This window comes from Strigops habroptila, chromosome 5 (assembly GCF_004027225.2).
Source record: "Strigops habroptila isolate Jane chromosome 5, bStrHab1.2.pri, whole genome shotgun sequence".
NCBI classification, from domain to species: domain Eukaryota; kingdom Metazoa; phylum Chordata; class Aves; order Psittaciformes; family Psittacidae; genus Strigops; species Strigops habroptila.
The window spans coordinates 22,764,723-22,787,333 of NC_044281.2; the positions used below are offsets into that span (position 1 = coordinate 22,764,723).

At 38.9% G+C, this 22,611-nt stretch overlaps 1 protein-coding gene across 10 annotated transcripts in view; it reads left to right on the forward strand.

Annotated features, from left to right (window-relative positions):
• FIGN (fidgetin, microtubule severing factor) overlaps nucleotides 1-22,611 on the forward strand; it is a 104,723-nt gene that overhangs the window by 79,039 nt on the left and 3,073 nt on the right. For all 10 annotated transcript variants that reach the window (XM_030487505.1, XM_030487506.1, XM_030487501.1 and 7 more), the window contains one exon: nucleotides 15,960-22,611. This exon is cut by the window's right edge and continues 3,073 nt beyond it. In XM_030487505.1, coding sequence (XP_030343365.1) covers nucleotides 15,960-18,208 — 2,249 coding nt within the window. In that variant the 3' untranslated portion in view covers nucleotides 18,209-22,611. The remainder of the gene's footprint in view (nucleotides 1-15,959) is intronic.

Genomic DNA, 22,611 nt, shown 5'->3' on the forward strand with positions numbered 1-22,611 from the left:
AACCCCATCCCCCAGAAGAAACCACAACTGTATTATTTAGGACCTGGTGGTGTTCCTTTTGCCTCCTTCATTTTATAAGGAGATACTTCCATAAGCAGTATCAATAAGGGAAGTTCTGTACTAGACTGCAGAGGTACAGTCTTTTAAAGAAAGACCTACTAGGCAAGTCTGTATGTTTAAACCAATCTAAAATGCAGGAAATATTGTCTGCCATAATACAAAGGATTCCAGTTCTGTTGGACAAATGTTCTCATCTGCTGCAACTCATCTATTATGTAGCTTTTGTAAATGTGTCATAATAGAACAGTAACCTCAGCAGTCCACAGAGCTAGTTTGTCTGCTATTGTTCAGACAAGTGGTTGCTTCTGTTTGGAACAATAAAGTTTATTTTTGGTTTGGGGGAGGTTTTGATTTTTTAAAAGAGCCAACAAACAAACAATGCAGAACACCAAGGGAAATAATTTTATTTCATCCAAGCTGCTGTCTACTAAAAAAAAAAAAAGAAAAAAAATCCAAACTAAATTGCCATAAACAAGAGAACAGAGAAATCTGAGGTGTTCTGTGCTCAAAGGCACCCTCCGGATTGTTTATGGTATCTTTTGCTGAAGGGCAAACTGTGATTGATGCTGGGTCCTGACTGGAAGAAGTTGGGCTGTAATATTGGGATTTCAGTGATGGAGAAGAAAATAATGTCCGTGCTGCTGTAGAAGGTGCGATAGGTTTCACATGGACTCCAGTTTCTGATATTTATGCTGCCTTTTGGTGGAGTTGTCTTGAGACGAGCCACTCCAAGGCTCACCTTAGGTTTCAATAACAGCAAACATTCCCACTTGTCTCCTCCTACTTGGCGATGTACCTGTGGAGAGTCCTCACCCTCTGATATCACCGAGGCGCTGGCTGATGGCAACACTTTAGGTTCAACATGGGTCTTAAGGTGGTTCTCGCTGTCCTTTTTTTTTTTAGGATGCTATAGCTCCCTTTCAGCGATTCACAGTGTTTTGGGGCAAATTCTGCCCTGAGTTTAACCCACCCCGTGACTTCCTACTTTTACAATTTCTTATACTAGTCTCTACTCCTGTATATATGACGCTCCATCTCAGGATAGCAGCCTGTAAGTAGTGTAAAATTTGATATGTCCTAGTTCTTCAATGGAAGAAACTCCTTTAAGAGTCTGATAAAGAAGGCTTTTGTGATCAGACTAAGCAGGCCTAGAGATGTCAGAAGGAAGAGTCTCGATTTCTATTGAAAGTCAGGCATTGTTTGGGATCATCATCTTAGGTGAGCAGACTGGTGTTTTGTAGGCTTGATAAAATACTAATGGATCTGAGGCTAAAAAGTGATTTTATTTCTTTTTCGTGGTAGTTCTAGGATACAGAAGGAATACAGTGAAGGTCCCCCCCTGCTTTAATATTATGATAGAAGTAAGAAAGGAAGGTAACCATAGTTTTATAATGATGGCTAAGATACCTCCTGTGGATGCTACATTTCTGTCAACCTCAGTTTTAAACCACTAAAAATATCATAATGTATGATATTGAAGGACTTACTGATGAGCAATTGATGCTTCAGAGCATCTGCGCTTAGTAAAATCAACAGTACAAAATGCATATTATGCATCTTAGACCATCGGGTTGTCACTCACAAATGATGTGAACTTTAATGCATTATTCAGAAGTACAAGAGGAGGCAGTCCAAAGCGGCTGTGGAGTCTCATTTTATTTTATGGTTTTTTTATGTTATGTTATTTTACAGAGAGCAGAAGCTAAGTATGTGACTTAAAGGTGCAGAGTTTGGAATTACATGATAGGGTAAGCAGCAGCAGCACTAAAAATGTTGGATCTGAGTACAAATTCAGTTCAGGCGTAAGAAACTGGAAGATATTCTGATCTGAAAGCTACAAAAAACCCATCTGGGAATGAGTTCTGGGTGTCGGATGATTGGTTGATTGTTTTTTGGTGGTTTTTTTTTGTTTGGTTGGTTTTTGTTATTTTTCCACTTTGTAGTGCAAAGAAGCACATACCACAAAATCAAATGAAACTGGCATTAATTTGGTAGTCTCAGTTCTCATAGTCCTATTGATTCAGAAAGCTGCAAATAGATATGGAAGCTTAGAGGTTGCATTTAGGATTACTGAAGTTTGAGGGCTAGTGTATATGAAAGTTGTAATGAGAGCACTCATTCAGTAAAAGAACTCTTCTTAACATCTTAACATGGAATTCTGATATAAAAATCTCGGTTCAAGAGAATTAGTCTTTATCATTTTGTTGGTATTTCGTTATTGATTACTCATCTTTATGTGCTTTTTTCCAAAGTCTTGACCGCTGACAAACCTCGAACAAAACCTCTAGCAAGCAAAACAACATTTGCATCTCTATGTATTTCTCCTAGTGGGAGACAAAAAAGTAGTCTTGGTCATTTCTTATTGATAACTTTAAATATTATGTAAGGCTTAAATCAATCTGGTGAAAGAACAGTGGCTCTTCCTCAAGATTCATTCTGGATATTTAATTAGCTAAAGCTTATACATGCAATTTATTTTCTTTTTTGCCTCTTTCAGCATTTGTTAGGTAGTAGTATTGATATGACTAGTGCAGCGAGGTGTACGTCTAGTTAAATTGAACTTTCTATTGATGAAAACTTATCTCTGGCTGATGGCTGTGTTTTATGAATAATATATGTCAGCATTACATTTTCAGAGCTGTGGTGTTCTTTACATTAGGAACTTGGGGGTTTTGGTGCTAAGTAGCTACTAGGAGTTGATGATATGTGAAATGTAGGAAAATAGCATTGGTTGTATATGTGTGTGTATATGCATAAATATATATGTATATTATACATCCATAATTTTATTTTGAAACCAACCAATTTGCTCTATTTTTTTCTCTAGCATTTTCAGCTGTGACTGTGGAAGGAGAACTGACAAGTGTTTCTTCAAGTATCTCTTTTCATGGGCCATTTTTGTTCATTATCATTTAGCTGGTGACAACAACATTTAGTATTGGTATATTAATGACTAGAAATTGTTAAGTGAGGGAAGAGCAGTCAAACAAAGCCAGGAGGAATTAACTTTATGCATGCTTGGTTGATGATACCTGATTTACAGTAGTCTGTGCATTCCCCAAATAGTCTCTGATTAAGTACCATTTACAGAGCTAATCCAGTCTAGCAAAGTATTTTAAGCAATTTTAAATTTTTTTCTGCAAATCTTATCGAACCCCAAGTATTTTCAAATATATTTTCAGGGGAACAAAAAGTCTATATTGCAGTAAATCTATCATCACAGCTACTGATTCCTTGAGCTTAATTATGACACTACTAAATGTGAAAATCTATTCAGTGCTAGGAACACTTTTCACATTACATTCACGCTAAAGATTGGCTGTTAAGAGCTCATTACTGGTAGTTTTCTAAAGAGCGGTTTATTAAACACTGTTACCTAATAAGCATCTTTGGTGGTGCAAATTGCTGAAAACAGTAATGAGTCTGATTAGACTTCATTTCAATTACGACAGCTTGTCTAGCTAAGAAAAAAAAAAAATCTCTCCTTGATGTTTTGGAATCTGGTTACAATGCATTAGATGGTTTAAAAGGAAAATGCCACCTCTGTGTTTCCTTTCCACAGTTCAGTAATGAATAGAGAGCTGTCCGAGTAGCCGTCCAATTTAACACATTGGAAAACTAGATGGGCAGCATTGGAAGCACAATCCTGTTTGCTTAAAAATTCTACAAAGGCTTTCCAGTTAATATATCTAAATAGGGTCATATTTAGGTTTCCTCTGCTTCCCTTGCATAAGAATATAAAGCCATGAGAAGAGAGAAAATTAAAAAGATTCATTCCTACCTGCTTTGCAGAGGTTATGCATTCCTCTGATTAGTGTAATGCACCTTTCAATTGTTATCTGTAAATCTTTTACAGATCTGTAAGATCTGTAAATCTTTTACTTGCAATCACAAAACTCTCACAGCTTTCACAGTACTTCATGATTCAACCTGTGGGCCTTTTTTAACCTCTAAAAAATTTTGCAAAGTGAAAATGAAGCTTAATAATTTTGTACTATGGGTATCAAATACTTCAGTGAATATTTGTTAGTTTATGAACTTAATTTTTGATGCTAAGTGTGTTTAACTGTATTAATGTTAAGCTTTCTTTTGAGTCATTCCTTTATCTTACTTACACCTTCTGGATGAAAAGAATTTAACCTGATAGTTACTCAATATTTAGTAAAATCCTAATGTTCCTGTTGATAGTGTATAGCATTTTCAATACTAAATTCATGTGGATGCACTTTTATAATACTATTTAACACAAAATTGGAAGGAGAGTTTTATAATTAAAACGTAATAAATTATGCCTGGAGAAATTACAGAAGGGGGCACACATGGAAGGTACAGTGCTACTGAAGGTGGTATGTTGGACTGGGTCTCAGTGTGGCTGAAATCAGATTTCTTTCCAGGCAGTTTACAGCAAATTTTAGGAAGGTTCACATTCAATAAACTTTGCAAGCCACCCTATTAGACATAGGAAATAGTGTATAAACTGAGCTAGGGTAGCAAATACCAAAACACTCTGTCTAGATTTTAATGAAATATTTTCTGTTATGAGTTTTTATTAAACAATGTGGCCCAAACCCCAAATGCTGGTGAACAAAATACAGTTTGTTTAATTAACCACTGAATAATTGTTGCCTAAAAGTAAAATCATACAGTAAAAAGTAAGGCACATTTATCTCCTTCACAATAAATTGTAAACTTCAGTGGTTCTTGTGACTTCTAACCAGACAAGTGACAGCAGAATCAAGCCCATGAACCTCGGCGTCTCATATTGACACCAGAATGCCTTTTTGGCTCTTTTTGTGAGGTTACCTTTCTACCTTGTCTTTGAAATTCTTCCAGTTACTTGTGATATATTGTATATTTTGTGAGAGAAAGGACTTTCGTCAGTGTGCATCATCAAACATCAAGTAAAATAGTGCTTTTTTTTTTTTCAAGAACGTCATACAAACACGAGTGCTATTATTCAGCTGTACAAATGTGTGCCTGTAGTGTGCTTTGAGATGCTAATCAGTGGAGCTTGACTTCTGTACCCCGAAGCAAATTTTAAAACTATTTCATCATTAGGTGACTATGTATGCAATAACACTATGGACAAAATTACAGGAAAAATAACACAGCTTATTGTTATTTAAGCTATGAACAGTGTTCAGATAGTTATTGATACAATCATCACATGGTTCAGATTTTTGTTGTCTCTTGAAGGCTGTTTACAGAAAAGACTGAATTTGTGTGATAGCTGCAAAGAACTGTGACATTTTATTAGCTGGGTTCTATCATTTCTTTCTGTTTTTAAAGCAAGCATGTTATTCTTTTCTGTCCCTTAAAATGCCTGTGCACCCTCACAATGACATACTGTGTGTTTCAGGACATGGCTCAACTTTTCCTGTTGCAGGATGAACTTTGCTCTTTTTGAGAAAGGAGAACCAACATATAACATGAGGAGTTACTTTCTTTTCCTTCCCAGGCTCTCCCAGAAATATGGCAAAAATATCAGCATACACAGAGTTAAATTTTTCAGTTAAGACATTCTCTCTCTGGTGCCTGTGTGTGTGAAAAATATATAAATATACATGCATACAGAGACAGAGAGTTTTCAAATTTGTCTATAGAAAATTCCCTGTTCCTCCTCCCCCTGTCCCCTGGTTAATTTGTCAAGCTACCTGAACAATCTATATAGCTCTTTTCAAACGCTCAGGAAACAATACAGTAAGTCCCAAACCAAAAGCATGTAAAAATTTGGCTATCTTCCATTTTTCAGTAGTTAATTCAGATACATTTTATTGAATGAGCCAGAAAGAATCTTTGGAATTTGTGGAATACAATAATTGAAAGGTTAAAGTGGGGAAAAGATTTAGCTCAGCGTTGTGTTTCTAGGATGCCAGTTCTTTGGTTATGCTTCTGCTTTTAATCTTGTTTCTCCTCTTTGGGGGGAGCAGGAAGGAAAGGAAGGGTCAGCTGCTAGTGCAGCCAAGCCTGGGAAGGAGCCATGCTGGAGCTCTGTTTTCCCGAAGAGTGTGATTAGTGCAGTTCTGATGACTGCTAAGGTGTTCCCTACCTTGGGGAGGAAATCTCAGGTTCCCTGTGATAACATCATCCCTTCTTACGTCATCTCTCATGTTGAAATATTAACGTTGTTTGTTTGGTTTTTTTAATGGAGAGACTAAGTAAGTATATGGATTGATAATACAATCCTTTTACATGGGATATTCTCTTTGGAAAGACAGCGTATGCCAGCACTAGCTGATCTGATGATTATAGTAAAGAGAAGCGTGCGTGGTGTGTGTCTGGTACGACAAGGAAAAAGGGAGAGAGTGGATGAGCTCTGCTAAGGGCTCCCTGCTCTTAATCCTGGGCCACGTCAGGAGTATTCTAAAGCAGTTTATCTTCATGTGTCATCTTGTATATAAGAAACAACACTAAACCCACCAAAACTCATTTCATATGTAGCTTTTTCCACAGCCTTCGGATCAAAGTTATTTTCTTCAGGCTGGACTAAATTATACGCAGGTCCCAGGAGTGAAGGACGCTGAATTAATGCACTGTGTCAACCAGTCCTGGCTATAGAATATTTTTATCGAAGTGTGAGACACAACATCTCTTTACTATTTCATTAAAAATTAATGTGCAGATTGCCAAAAAGCAAAATGCGTAAACAACATAAACAAATTTTGCAAAAGCTTTGTACATTGTGGAGTCATCTTAAGAAGGATTTTTTTCCTTGAGTATCAGATTACTTCTATATATACTTTTAATCAGTATTTGTTCTCATTTAGCTAATTAGCAGAGGTACTCTAATCTTAGTAAAACAACTGTTCATACCTTTCCTGTGTTGGTAGGTTTTGGAATAAGCACTTTAAAAGCAAAGCAGCATTCCTGGTTACAGGCTGGAGCACTGTGTTATTGGCCCATATAAATTTGCTTTTTCACGTTTGTTAGTTGAGTGTAATGGATCAAACCTGACCACAGTTATATGAAACTTACTGAAATTGATCTTGGCCTTCATATTTGTAAGGTGAACAGGGCTGGTTAGATAAATCTCTGGAATTAGCCTTCTCTTGCTGTACATAAAACTATGAAATATATACATACATACATAAATTCATTTTTTTTTAAGTATGACAACTGAAAAATACATTAAAGCATATAATGTAGTGGAATCCGTACAGACTGCTGATGCTGTTAATTGGAGGGAAATATATTTTAAATAATTTGCTGTGTAACTTGGTTTTATGTTTTAGAGCAAGATTATTTTCTAACATTTTGGAACAGCATGATATAAGAAATAATTCAGCATCACTTAAATATCTATTTATTGTGCGCCCACTTTGTTCAAATAAAGTATGTCCCTTCATGACAGTTTTAACCCCATTTATCCTCATGCACAAGTGCTCACCTGTTATTTACTCACATAAGAGAAGGTCGATACTGCAGAACAAGGGGAGTGCTCTGTTGTGACATGAAACATACATATTCATTAGCTCTGATGTCCCTATGGACACGTGTGGTATGTCCTGATGATCTTCATTTGGCAAAAGGAAGTGAGATTAAGAAGGAAGTTGTCTTAATGGATTTAAGAAACATGAAAAAAAATGTTTTTAAAATGCTCTATTTACAGTAAGGAACCAAATCAGTAATTCTAAGTGTGAATAAAAAAAAAAATCCTGTAAAAGGAAACAGTGTACTGAATCATGATGAGCAACAGAAATGGAAAAAATAATAGAATCCAATATTTGAAAACTATAATTTTGAGATTCCTTTTTTTTTTTTTCTTTCCTGGAAGAGTTTAGGTCAGGATCTGAGTGTTCCATATGAGACTCCTTAGTGCTGCAAATTCATTCCTTTTGCCTCTTGTTTTCTTGCTAAAAAACAAGTTCAGGGTTCTGTGTTTCACCTGCTGCAGTTGATTACGTGAGGAACACGATAAAGCAGTGAGAGTATTTTATCTGCTCTGCTTTTAAGGATTTGTGTTGTGTTCTTTCAAGGTGCCTCAAATTCCACTTCTGGAAGGAGAACCAAGGAAAAGGCCACTTTGCTATTTTGTTGCTTAAAAAGAGAGTATGCATTTTGCTGCACTTCTAAAAGCTTCAGTTGGGTTTATTGGAAACTTGAAGTAAGCACTTCAGTGGGAGCACAATCAAGCTTCAGGTCTAAACTATTTTGTATTTACATAAATATTGGTGCCAAGTGAACAAGCTCCATATTCATTTATGACTGTATTTTAACATGTGAGTATTTTAATTCTCAGAATCACTACAGGTATCTTGCAGTAGTTGTATTGATTCTTATGTTTATATAGGTATAAATTGCACATTATGTGGTATATTAAATCTTTTAAAAATACATTATACCTAAAAGTATTCCGTGGAATACAAAAAGTGATGTATATAGTTTTTAATAAGTTATGCTTATTTTATTTACAGTTACTTTTCTCCTGAGTATTCGCTGAGAAATTATTATGGTTTCATTTGTTTGATATTGACAAAATATGCTATGTCTTGCAAAGGCATGGTACTGTTTGAAGGTACTTGACAGAAACAGCTTAAAAATGTAAAACCTGGGAAGAAGAAGAATCATTATAGGTTGAAAGAAAACTCAATGCAATTATTGTCTTCATTAGTGTGTTTTCTAATTGGTTTAGAAAAGTGTTATGAGCAAATGTGTACAGTGAGAGCAGACTGATAGAGTAAAATATTTTAAAGATCAGTGACAATAAATCACAAATATGACCAGTTTTCTATATAGAAGGGTTCTGACACGTGTGCATAAGCGGTTTTACTTATGATATGCAATGATAGTGCATCAATGTGATTACACTGCAAGGATAGAGCCCTGAACTGGGAATGTTTTTGTGCTTAAAGACTGCTGCTGCAGAGTAACTGGTACCTCCGAGGTGAGCAGCATCCTGGGAGGTCCCATGGAGTGCCTAAGTGGTAGCTATAGTCCCTACCTTCCACATTTGTGTGCTGCTGCTTGCTTGGCCTACAGATCCAACCTGCTTCTGCTGGCAAAATATGATAGTGTCGTCTCCGGACATGTTTGCGTTTGCTTGCTTGACTATTATTTCTCCTTATTTCTGCTCCTTAAGGCCTTTGAAGCTGATGGAACTGCTAAAGGCTGTTTAGCCAGAAACGTCTTCATGGCTGCTTTACATAAATGGTGGGGAGGGAGCTTGAAAGGAGAGAACTCATTTGCTGTAAATGTATTGCAATTTGCTGTTGTGAGGTGTGAACGTGTGATTTAAAAAGGAATAATCATTTGACAGTATTTAAATTAGATAATTAGTATGTATTACTTTGAGATTCTATGGCTGGATTTTGATTTTTAACTGGCCCAGGCTTTCCTAAAATATGTTGCATTTTTCTTACTACTTTTATCTTTAAGTGCTGTTGACATATATGTGGTCCTCAATATTGCTTGTGATTTAAGGGTTTTGTTTTAAAGATTGAAATGTTTTCACTATCCGTGCTAGATGGGAATCATATTGTAAGTATCCCACCAACAGCTTGCTGCCACTGATGTGCGTGGCATGCATAGGCTATACATAATAGAAGGAATAACAGAGCCCTAACAAAAAAAAGGCTGAGAGCACTTTCCAGGCCTGTTTGGGTGAGTCTGTGGCTGCCACTTACTCAAAAAAGCTTCCAGAGCTGGACCCGTACAGCTGGGTAGCTCACTTGGAGGCTCATTGTCCTACCGAGTCCTTTGACGTCAAAAGAGTTCCTCGTGGACTGGAGCAGAGTTCTTAACTGAATAATTAGAAAATAAATGTGGGAATAATTTTCTTTTGGTTTTTTTTTTTTTTTTCTTTTTCCCCTGCAAAACATAATTAGCTCACTCCACTCTTCAAAATCCCTCCTGTTTCCAATTAAGAGAGATCAGTTGCACTATCTTCAAACAGCTAAAATTATGCTTATCAATAAAAAATGGAGTGTAAAAGAATTGTTTTATCTTGAATTAATTTTTATTATTATGGGACATATGACAGTATACAGTCGTACAAAATATTATCAGATTTAGTCCAAACCCAGGAAGTTGTGTGTCCTACATCTTGAACAGTGGTTACGGCATGATTCATATATTCTGCTCTGTCCCATGCATAAGAAGGATTTAAAAATGTGGATTTAGGGCGTGATCCTCAAAGTACTAACACCTTTGTCTCTCACTGAAGTATGAGCTATGAGAAGTCCCGGCACATTCCAGTGAAGTGCCTATTTAAGTCAATAGCTCTATTCATGGATCTCTGCATGTCCACAAGAAGCAATCCCTTGGCTAAATTCATTATGGTCCATTGTGGGAATAACGGTCTTGAATACCTGGAGACAGGCCTGAGAATAGCAGTTCAATGGGCAGCTTTTGGAGTCTTTGGCTAAATGTGTAAGCAATCTGAAGTGGTGAAGTTCACATCCACTTGCAAGTCCAGAGGGAAGAGGGTTGGTGGTACTCAGAACTGTGGTTTTGGACTTGTTCCCTACCTTGCAACAGTGTGATGCTACAGTTCTGTTATGGACAGTTATCAGAAGCATCTCATTTACTTGTTCATCCCTGGTACAGTCTGCCCCTGGTACAGTCTCCCCCTTTTCAGCAGCACATTAAGCAGTTGCTCATATTGTATTTAGCCATATGCCTAAAGCTAAGAACCTGCTTGAGCTACTAATGTTCACAAAGGAACCAAGCAGACCTGTGCTAAATAGGACCGAAGGCACTGCAGGGATGAACAGGGCAGGAACAGAGAGACCACAACCGGAGAAGAATTTTCTTTTGCCTCAGGTATGTTGAAGGAATGGTTGGAGGCCCCTGACCCAAACTAAAGCTTTGGTAGCTGGTTGGGAAGGTTGGTGTGCTGCTTTGTTTCTAGTTCCTAGCTCAGTAGCTGCATGCCATTTAGGTTTTGTTTCCCAGCATCTTTGGAAGGGCAATGCAACCTCTGCCGGTATCTTCAGAAAACCACAGCTGCATATGATTTAATTTTAGCTTGATTATTTTATTAGAGATGTGAATAGATGAGAGAGAGGTTTACTACAGTCCCTGTGTCCTTTGTCTAAAGCAGATCATTGATAACCACGTTGGTTGGTTGAAGATGATTGTCATTGCTTGGGCTTGTCTATGGAACACTGTAAATCCTTTGTTGTGATTCTACCCAGTGTGGTCCTAGCTAGTATTTCTGGACTTTTCCATGCCTGTTTTCAACAGAAACACTTCTATTTAAATTGAAAGGAAAGGCTAGATATTTATTTTTAGTCTTCTGTAACAGATATAATCCTGTAAGGGGTTGAGCATTTTGACTTGATACTGAAGGCACCAGTGGAGGAGGGTTCTTTGTGTTCGCAAACTTATTCAAGTTCCCAACAGCATCAGGCCCTGCTGGACCAGGATGTGTAGTACATTGCTTGTTCCTTTTTTGCATTTGGATCAAAATGTTTCCTAATTCTAGCATTCTTTCTTTTTTGTTGTTGTTGTTTTGGATTTTGTGTGGCTTTTTTTGGTGGTTTTTGGGTGTTTTTTTGTTTTGTTTGGGGTTTGTTCTTAATTCGTAAATCTGAATGTGTAGGTGGATTTCTGCCATATGGAATTTTTGTATGTGAAATTGATGAAGTACTATGTATTAAATTTCATATTTTCAGGCTAAGTGCACAAAATTAGAAATGGAGAAAACTGGTCAAATACTTGGTACAAAGGAATTGAATAATTAAATTGTTGTATAATTACTTTAAATGTAATTCAGATAGATCTAGCTTGAAGAATTATGAGGAGGGGTGTATAGTAGGGCTTTCATGACAAGGAAGAATAGATACTGCTAAAACAGCCTATAGTGCCTCTCTATATAATGTAGAAAATTTATCTTAAAAGCTATTCTCTGATAAACACATACCTGTCCTTAAAGAACAGAACCCTTTCCTTTTGCATTTTACAGCCCATACCAGCACAGTTTACACAGTTAAAAAATGTCGATAGCTCAGAGGATTCCTAAGTTAGAAAAGATTTTAATGAAAAATACATTCAGCCTTGCATTGCTTCTGGGTTTTCAGTAAGTTATCAAGCAAATACACTATCTGCAGGCCCATGGCTTATGTCAGAGTTTAAATTACCGTTAAAATAATAAAAAAAAAAAAAAAAAGCAACCTCTAAATATGCCCTGATTTACCTGATCTTAGATGTTTGTATCAGCATTTGGATTCCTAACGAAATGCAGGAATGTGTATCAGCTCAAGAAAAAAGCAGCTAATAAAATACCATTTAAAAGATGGAGAGGAAGTGGCTGCAAACATTAGGCAATTGGAGGTGGGGGAAGTGTTTGCATAATTAAAAGAAACTAGAACTTTTTTTTTTTTTTCCTCCCAAGTCAGACATTTGACTTTAGTCAAACAATTATTGAACTATTAAGAAACAGAGTAAAACCTAGCAAAACTTTGCTGCTTTTTCAATAAATATCAAATTGAGGAAATGGCTCTTCCCCCCACCCCCAGTGCAGACCATTCCAGTGGACTCCATGTAAATACAGATTTCTTCACTGCTTACTAATGTAAAAAATATGCTTATGGTTAGCTATTAACCTATGCTTCCAAATAACACTAATGATTGCAATGTGCTGGAATAAATGCTCATGTTTCATAGGATGAGAACAGTCCTGTTCTCTTAAGCTTATCTAATCAAAGCCTAATCCTGCCTTTACAGCCTTTGTTAAATGCATTGGTATTTAATATGCATCAATAAATAAACTTTCAATTATTGTGCAGTAAGCATGTCCAAAGATAGCATGACAATGTGAAACTACTGGCCTAGCTAGCAATTATTCCAAATAAAGAATGCTGATGATGTGATTTCCCTCCTTCCTCTTATAATGGATAATTCAGATTTTCTGACATTCTTTTGCAGCCTCATAATAAGGAATAAAAATTAATCTAGACCAGTACAATTTAAAGAATTGAATTTTTACACCACCTAAATGCATCTCCCCACTGTGACTGAAAATAAAATTATTTTATTTTAAAAGCAGGTGATCCATTCGAAACAGAAAAGACCAATTGATTACATTTTTAAAGTATTTATGAAATGTATTTTGAAAAGCTTTGAAATGGGAGGCATATGATATATGTTGTTGTGCTCTGACCTAGTGCATTCTTTTATCTCTTTAAATTGAATGGTCTTCCTTCTACAAGCTGTTAAAGACAATGTGCCACAAGCATATTCGTTAACTACAGTACAAGCACCAGCCCAGCCAGATTCTCTGTTCCATCCATGCCTATTTTACCTTCTTCTTCACAAGTTTCGCTGCTGCTTTAGTGCATTCTTTTCAGTCTTTCTCATGGCATTTGTTAGTATCTGGTGAATCATCAAGCTACTCAAGTTCTTCTGCATCTCTGTAACAAAATCTTTTGAGTGTTTTGGTAACCTTATAAGCCTAACATTGCTCAACACAGATTGAGTTTGTTGGTTTGTTTCGTTTGTTTGGCTTTTTTTTTTTTTTTTTTTTTTTTAACAGAGGTAATGAACTTGTATGTCACTTAGGCAGTTCTATGTTACAGGAATATTAATATTCTTTCCTTTTATAAAAGGTTGAAGTAAATCTCAGGACACTGAAAGAATTTTAGATACTGATTACTTGCAATTGGCTCCTTGTGATTTGCTCCTCAGATTTCTGGCTGCATTTAGCGAAGTATGATTTCTGAAAAGCTTCTGATAGTTTCTCATTAAAATTGCATTTTTGTTTGGTTTTTTTTTTTTTTGGTTTTTTTTTTGTTTTTGTTTTTTTTATGAGCATGATTTTTATGATTTCACCCAATTTCATGATCTGTTTACCACCTCCGAAAGGCAGTGGTTGAAACATCAGAAATAATTAGCAAAAAAGATTATATTAGTACTAAATGAAAGAAATAAATCTGCCAAAAACTGAGTCTCAAAGCTGCGTTTGTCAAAAGCACTTCTCTGAATTAACTTTTATAGGATAACTGTATAATTGTTAACAGACATTTTTCTCGAGTTGTCAAAGTGTTGGAAAAATGAGAAAGAAAACGCTCAGGCTAAAAAATCGACAAGTAATCAACGGCATGCTTGTGTGGACTGTACTAATAAAATACGTACTAATAAAATATAAGGCTCCATTAGAGGTACTTTGCAGCGTTCAGGCTAAATTTAAATGATTTGGTGATTTGCAAATACATGAATCCAAAAATAAAAATGAAGAATCCAAATGCAAATGAGTGCAACGGCAATAAAATATAATTGCAAATGAATCTGTTGCTTTATTCATTTATTGTGTAATTACTGCAATCCTTCCCACCTTGTTTTCAGTATTTCTTAATCATTAAGTCAGAAGCATGACAGCAGTGCCAGCCCTGGCATGATTCTCTTTGACTAAAACCTTGTAAATTAACACAATTAGCACAGCATCATCCTGCTAATTAACTTCCAGTGTCTGGTGCAGTGGTTTTGCAAACAAGGAAGAGGGAGTCAGAAGGGAGTAAACATGCCATTCTGTTACCAAACTGTGTGCTGTGTTAGGTTTAGCTCAGCGAGGCTAAGCTGGCCATGTCAGATGCCAGAGTCAGGCAATGAAGAGCTAAAGGGGTTGGGGAGAAAAACAGGAGGGGGTAGAAGCTGTCAAAATAGACTGCAGTAATTCAGAGGGGAGCTGGTGCCACAGATGCTTCATTTCGACTAGGCCTCCTCCTTATCAGGAAATCTGTGCCAGAGGGCACAAGACGGTTTGCAAAAATCACTTTTGGTAATACGAGAGAGATTAAGGACTTCTATTTGATACAGCTGTACAAAAATCAGCAATGTGTCTACCATGCATAGGTACGAGTTGGAGGGGGTTATCTTAAGGCTTGTAAATTGCTCTTACTGCTCATGGCGGATTACAAGGACGAGTGATAATTCCCATCACATTATTTGCAAGATTAATCACTTTAAAATGACATTTGCATTTTTTTCTCCTTTTTTTTTTTTCTTTTTCCTTTTTTTTTTTTTTAAATTCAAGGTGGGGGTTATAGCCAGCTGTGGAAGCCACAGAACTTTTAGGGATTTCGCTTCATTTCTTCTCCTTTTTTCTCAATCTTTTTTTCTTTTCTTTCTTTTTTTTTTTTTGTTTCCCCCCTTTTTTTTTTTAACCCTCTTTCTTTGTACCCTGGAGGCTGCGAGGCGGAGGGGGGCTTGGGGTAGGAGGGAGAGCAAGCAAGGAGGCCGACAGACAAGTCATGCTTGGTTTTTTTTCCAGAGCCTCAACAACAGAACTGAGAGGCAGAAAGGAGCCAGTTGTAATTCATACCGAGTTGTAGGCTTTGTGTGATGAAAGCGACGGAGCGCTGCCTGGGAGATTGCTTTGCTGCACTCCACGAAGCAGATTTGAAACTGTCGTGGACCACTTTAGATGAGAGTTGGATTATGGAATGACCTGCTATGTCTGTGTCATATTGTTCTGCGCAGGGTGCATTATACTGTGCTAACTAGGTGTTCAGTACCAAATAAGAGAGGTATCCTAGATGTGATCTGTCAGCTGTGTCTCATATTTTTATATTGGTTAAAATATAAAACTGAAACAGTGATGAGAGAGGACAGAGCAGCTGGATGCCTTGTATGTTAACAATAAATCTGCACTCAGGGTATTTAAAACATACTGAGTTTTATTTGATTACTTTGAGAAATCTAGCATTATCTATTTTTTTTAATAACCCCCCACTGAATCGGCAAAAGATGTGGCTACGTGTATATGTGCCTACAATGAACCAAGCAGTTTATGCTGCTTCATAAAGGCATTGAATTTTCTTTCCTTAAGGATTTGTGGTGTTAAGTACAGTCTTTAAGAGAGCTGAAGAAGTTCCTAGGCAGTATGTTTGAGAACTCATTTAAAAGCATTTAAAAAAGGCCGAGCTTGCTATTAACTTTGGGTTTTTTTCCTGCTGCCCTAGGCTTGAAGATGCAGTGGACGCCCGAGCATGCCCAGTGGCCAGAACAGCACTTCGATATTACTTCAACCACCCGGTCCCCTGCCCACAAGGTGGAAGCCTACCGGGGGCATCTGCAGCGCACCTACCAGTATGCCTGGGCCAACGATGACATCTCGGCTCTGACCGCCTCCAATCTTCTGAAAAAGTATGCAGAAAAATACTCTGGTATTTTGGAAGGCCCAGCCGAGCGGCCCATTCTCAGCAATTACTCTGAAGCTCCCTCAGGGCTGGTGAACGGTCGGAAGAATGAAAGCGAGCCCTGGCAGCCGTCACTCAACTCGGAGAGCGTGTATCCCATGAACTGTGTCCCAGACGTTATCACGGCCAGCAAAGCTGGGGTAAGTGCAGCCCTCCCTCCCGCAGATGTCTCGGCCAGCATTGGGAGCTCTCCTGGGGTGGCCAGTAACCTGGCTGAACCCAGTTACTCCAGCAGCACCTGTGGAAGTCACACTGTTCCCAGTCTTCATTCAGGGCTCCCATCTCAGGAATATGCCGCAGGATACAATGGCTCATACTTGCATACCAGTTACAGCGGCCAGCCAGCACCTGCACTTCCATCCCCTCATCCGTCCCCACTGCATAGCTCGGGACTTTTACAGCCTCCTCCACCGCCGCCACCACCAGCCCTCGTCCCTGGCTACAATGGGACCACTAACCTCTCCAGCTACAGCTACCCTTCTGCCAGTTATCCTCCTCAAACTGCTGTTGGCCCTGGGTACAGCCCTGGGGGTGCCCCGCCACCCTCGGCATACCTGCCTTCAGGAATCCCTGCTCCGACCCCTCTGCCCCCAACCACCGTCCCCAGCTACTCCTACCAGGGCCACGGTCTGACACCCATCGCGCCATCTGCCCTGACAAACAGTTCAGCCAGCTCTCTCAAAAGGAAAGCTTTCTACATGGCAGGGCAAGGAGAAATGGACTCCAGTTATGGAAATTACAGCTATGGCCAACAGAGATCTACACAGAGTCCCATGTATCGAATGCCTGACAACAGCATTTCAAATGCGAACAGGGGGAATGGTTTTGACAGAAGTGCTGAAACATCATCCTTAGCATTTAAGCCAACAAAGCAGCTAATGTCCTCTGAACAGCAAAGGAAATTCAGCAGCCAGTCCAGTAGGGCGTTAACACCCCCATCCTATAGTACTGCTAAAAACTCACTGGGTTCGAGATCAAGTGACTCATTTGGGAAGTATACCTCCCCAGTAATGAATGAGCATGGTGATGAGCACAGGCAGCTCCTCCCTCACCCAATGCAAGGCCCGGGACTTCGTGCAGCTACCTCATCCAACCACTCTGTGGACGAGCAACTGAAGAATACTGACACACACCTCATTGACCTTGTTACCAACGAGATTATCAACCAAGGACCTCCCGTGGACTGGAGTGACATCGCTGGCCTAGATCTAGTAAAGGCTGTCATTAAGGAGGAGGTTTTATGGCCAGTATTGAGGTCAGATGCATTCAATGGACTGACTGCTCTACCTCGGAGCATCCTTTTATTTGGACCTCGGGGAACAGGCAAAACATTAATGGGCAGATGTATAGCTAGTCAGCTGGGGGCCACGTTTTTCAAAATCACTGGCTCTGGCCTTGTCACAAAGTGGTTAGGGGAAGGAGAAAAAATTGTCCATGCCTCCTTCCTTGTGGCAAGGTGTCGCCAACCCTCGGTGATTTTTGTTAGTGACATTGATATGCTCCTTTCCTCTCAAGTGAGTGAAGAACACAGCCCAGTAAGTCGGATGAGAACCGAGTTCCTTATGCAGCTGGACACTGTACTGACTTCTGCTGAGGACCAAATAGTAGTGATCTGCGCCACGAGTAAACCAGAAGAAATTGATGAATCTCTTCGAAGGTACTTCATGAAACGACTTTTAATCCCACTTCCTGACAGCACAGCGAGACACCAGATAATAGTACAACTGCTCTCACAGCACAATTACTGTCTCAATGACAAGGAGGTTGCACTGCTTGTCCAGCGCACAGAAGGCTTTTCTGGACTAGATGTGGCTCACTTGTGTCAGGAAGCCGTGGTGGGCCCACTCCACGCCATGCCAGCCACAGACCTTTCAGCCATTATGCCCAGCCAGTTGAGGCCAGTTACATATCAAGACTTTGAAAATGCTTTCTGCAAGATACAGCCTAGCATATCTCAAAAAGAGCTTGATACATATGTTGAATGGAACAAAATGTTTGGTTGCAGTCAGTGATACTACTTAAAAAAAGTGTAATGAATGTTGGCACACACAGAACCTGCTACATAGGGTAGAGAACCCTTTTCAGTGGTGTTAAAATTGCAAAGGGTACTGGGAAGACTACAATTTACCTTGCCTCTAAAGAGCCAGGGTATACTTGAAGGAAAAGTGCATCAAACAAGAGCTGCTGATCTGAAAAAGCCACACATGACAGAAAGCGCATGTTGATGCTCAGTTCTGTTCAAGCTAGACAATACTCACCAAGGAGCAAGGTGCAAGTGGGTTGATTTCAGAAGGACATGAACCCTGTGTGTTGATTCCATTCTGCTGTTCTTGAGATTTAGTTGCTGTCAAGTGCCTGAAGTGGTGCTTTATTTTTTGTTTGCCTCACAATTACATTGGTGGCATGTGCTAATATAAAGAGCTTTAACTTCAAACATTATTGGACTAAAGAGATGAACGGTTGTGTTGCGACAGAGAACCAGATTTTTGCTATTCTAAGAGCAACAGTATTCCTCAATCCTGTCTGTTCTGCAGTGTTAAACTAGGAACAGGTAAAACAGGGTAATGGTAATCTGGACCTTAATTTCTGCAGTTCATTTCTTTTAATGTTCTGTCTGCAAAAACTCAGGAAAGTGATTGTGATTTGTACAGTACCTCAAAGGAATGTGTTGAAAGCACTATGTACTGCTGAGAGTTATAGGCTAGGCTTCAATGTTACTTTATATTAAATATGTATGTTTACCTCAACAATTGGAAAATGGCAAGGAAAATTACTTTGAATGTATCCAGGAAAAAACTAAAGTGTGATATGGCTGAAGCTTTACAGTTTTTAAAAATAGAAACAGAAGGATTTCCCACTGTTCAGAAATGGTTCTTTTGCAAATTCGTCAGATCAAACCAGAGCAGAACAATTTTTCTTGTCAGTAAACTGTAAGAGTTTTCAGCATATTGCTCCTTGATAATTATGTGATACAGTCTTTAGAAGGTGCATAGATGAAAAAAGAGCCACTTAATTGGTTTACTTTAGCATCCAAAACAGTCAAATGTAAGATTTGGTGGGACTCCAAGAGGCAAATTACCTTAAGCTGTGACTGCTGGCCTTTGTTGTGCGGCATTAGTCGTAGTTTTGAGGTTACTTTGGTGAAGTTGTAGGGTGTGGGATCAGTGTAGGTCGCTGGCAGAGCTATGGGTTGCAGAGCTGTTTATAGCAACGCAGTGGACTGTGACCAAACAAACAGTACAAATAACAAAGCAAAACATTTATTTCCCTTCCCAAACTGTAAAGTTGAGTTTTTGTTGTGTATGTATGGCTCCATTGTTCTTAATGCAATCTTCATTTAGCATCCATTGGAAATCTTCCAGGCTGGAGTGTGCCCACCATTATTGCTACCTCAGTTTTGTTACGTTTCTCTTGGAAAGCAAAGTAAGAAATAGGGCAAAAAACAACACCAACACAAAAGTCAGATTACATTAGGAATGCGAACCTGCTAGACAAGTTTCAGAGAGCTGCTGTTTTTTCCCCTGAAGTCAAGTTTTTCACTATGTTAGTGCTCTTCTCCCCCCCCCCCCACCCCGTTTTTTTTCCTCCCCCAAATATACATATTCTGGTGTCTTCCTTGTGGAAAGACTAGCTGGCATGTGTGGCATTTGTTCAGTTCTCCCCCACACCCCCACTTTTCTTTTTATCCATTAATGCTTTCCGTACAACTCTTTTGGTGACAGCTGACTGATGCTGGGTAATGTCTCTGAGCAGGAGCAGTGCATGTTGCAGCTGCCCAAAGCCTCTGCCATCACATGAACAAAACAGCCTTGCTTTTTTGAATGTATTTTTTTGTTTGTTTACTTTAAAGAGACAGTAACAAAACTGTTGCAAAGCACTGGCATTTAATGTTTCTGTTAAGTAGTGTACTTTCAAAACCATTAAATAAATGCACTGAAAAGCCCCAAGAAGAGAGATACCAATCTGTTGCTAGGTCATGTTTGTCTTCTCAACAATTGTACAGACCTTGTCCATTTTGTTAAATTGATGGAGACATTTCGCGTTCAGAAAGCTAATGAGGGATTTTGTGATATTGCTGGAAATTTATGACTCTTGCTTATTACTTTCCTTTATTTTTCTTTTAAGATATATATATATTTAGATAGAACGTGCTAAAAACAGAGCAAATAAACCAAAATCTAATTTAAGATGGATTCCTGGCAAACATTTTGTCTATCTAAAACTTTGTTTTAAGCATAAAAGTACCATTTTAAAAACAGTGCCTTTCATTAAGGATGTAGAAAGTAAGACGTAAGTACATCACCTGCTTTGCTTTTCTTTTTTTTTGCCTTTTTTTTTTTTCTTTTTTCTTTTCAACAGCAATTACAGTCTATGATCCTTGTTATGATCCAGTCTTTCTGCTTCCCAAATCTCCACAGGCTGCTTCTTCACCCAGGTCATTCCACCATCCTCATATTTGGGAGATCCTGATGTCCCCATTAGCTGTAGGCTCATGCTGATCACACTGGCAAGTATGCTGCTGCAGATTGCTGACCCAATTTCTGTCTTAGGCATTGCCTTTCATATCTGCATTGAGCTGTGCTCATTTGAAAGGCTTGGGCAAGTTTTGATAAACCAACTCTTGTTCACTGTTTCTCCTAACCGTACTCCTAACAGACTTTTTTGCAGCTAGTAAAATGAAACCTACCCACTAGAGTGTTTTTTTCCCCTCTTTTTATCCAGTAGCAAACCCAAAAGCAAGCAAAATTGTAGATGGTCCCTTTGGCTTCCAGCTTTAAAGCATTGTCTTTAAAAAAGTCACTCTGGGAAATGGATTTCTCAAATGTTAACCAAAGTGAGAAGCTGGCAGAAACTGAGATGGTGTGAAAATGCATGTTCCACACGCACGCACACACTCACGCTCATTCTCTCCAGGGCTCGATCCTGCTTTGGGGCAGGAGAAGCAGAAAGCTTCACCCCTATCGCGGCAACTATAAGGAGAGGAAAACAAAGCCGTATTGTTAACCAAATCTTTCCTTATCAACAGCCATCTTGGAATTGCTGTGCGAGGGTGCCTGTTGAATTTAGTGAGAGCTTGGCCTGGTAGTGTTAACAGGACATGTCTCAGCCCTTCTCCAAGTCCTTTGATGTAATTTCCACCAGTCCGGGAGGAGCTGAGCGGGCTGAAGCCCCTGCCATGTCCTGTTCTTATTGCTTTCCTTCTTCCTCCCACATTCAGCCCATTTTCTCCCTAGTGAGCAGGTTTGGGCAGGCTGCTGGTCCTTCACCCCTCTCAGCAGCCTTCTTGTCAAGGAGTGTCCAGGAAAGGCTGGAACACGATCCTGAACTTGAGCAGGTTCCAAAGGTTAGGATTGGCTTTGAGAAGAGAGACAAAATATGTTCTAATGGTGTCTTCAGGATTAAATGTTCGCTGGTCTTTGACATTTCAGTGGTAGAAAGCCATTCGCTTTGCCCAACTGACTGGGCAAAGATGGGGCCTGCTGCCACAGAAATGCCGAAGTGGTGGGCTGGGGCTTCCTGGCCACTGGCACAGCCCTGGCCAGGAAGCCAGGAACCTGAAATGGCAATGTCAAAGGATTTTAAGGAACCTGAAATGGTTGAAGAGCCTCTGCTATGTCAGCCTATCACTGCAGATGCTTTACGTTGTATTTTTGTGTGTGGATCCCATTCTGTAACAGCTCAGCTCATTTTCTTCCTTGTACCTTCAGTAATAATTCCTATGGCAACAAAAGTAAAATAAATTGGAGGAATATTTCCACAAGCTGAAGGATCAGTATCAGTTCAAGGAGGAGTTCATAATGACCTTATGTGAAACAGAAATGGAAATACTCTAGACTTCTGGCATGTTTCTCTCCAAAATATTTAAAACGTTAGTGACAGTATAGAAAAGTTTGCTGACTGAGCTGATCAATGGAATGTGAAGGCAGTTTACTTTAAGGCTATTTACTTTCATGCAGATTATTTATCTATTGGTCAGTTTGTATTCTACTCAAATGCAGGTAGATGGGCAAAATGTCTGCTTGAGCATTACAAACCTACCAAGGGGAAAATCAACCATCTGACTAAAATACATAGGCCAAACACCATCTGGGTGTCTTTACCAGCTATTTGAAGGCTGTGTTCTGTAAAATGGTACAAGGTCATTTTAGGTGTTTTTTTATAGGATGTTGCTCTAGGGGATCGTCTAGTCATAAAGATCCAAATTGTATCCTGTGTCAAGATGTTAGTATATTGAAAGCAAATTTGGGGATCTGACCAGGGTTTTCACTGTCTGCAAATACGTACAACTTCAGGCAAAGGGCAGTTCTTATAATCACCCTGCTTTTTTCTCTGAAGCACTCCATCATCACAAAGGAGAATGCATTACTCAGATCTGAAGGATACACTTTGTCACAAAACAAGGCCGCCAAAAGTT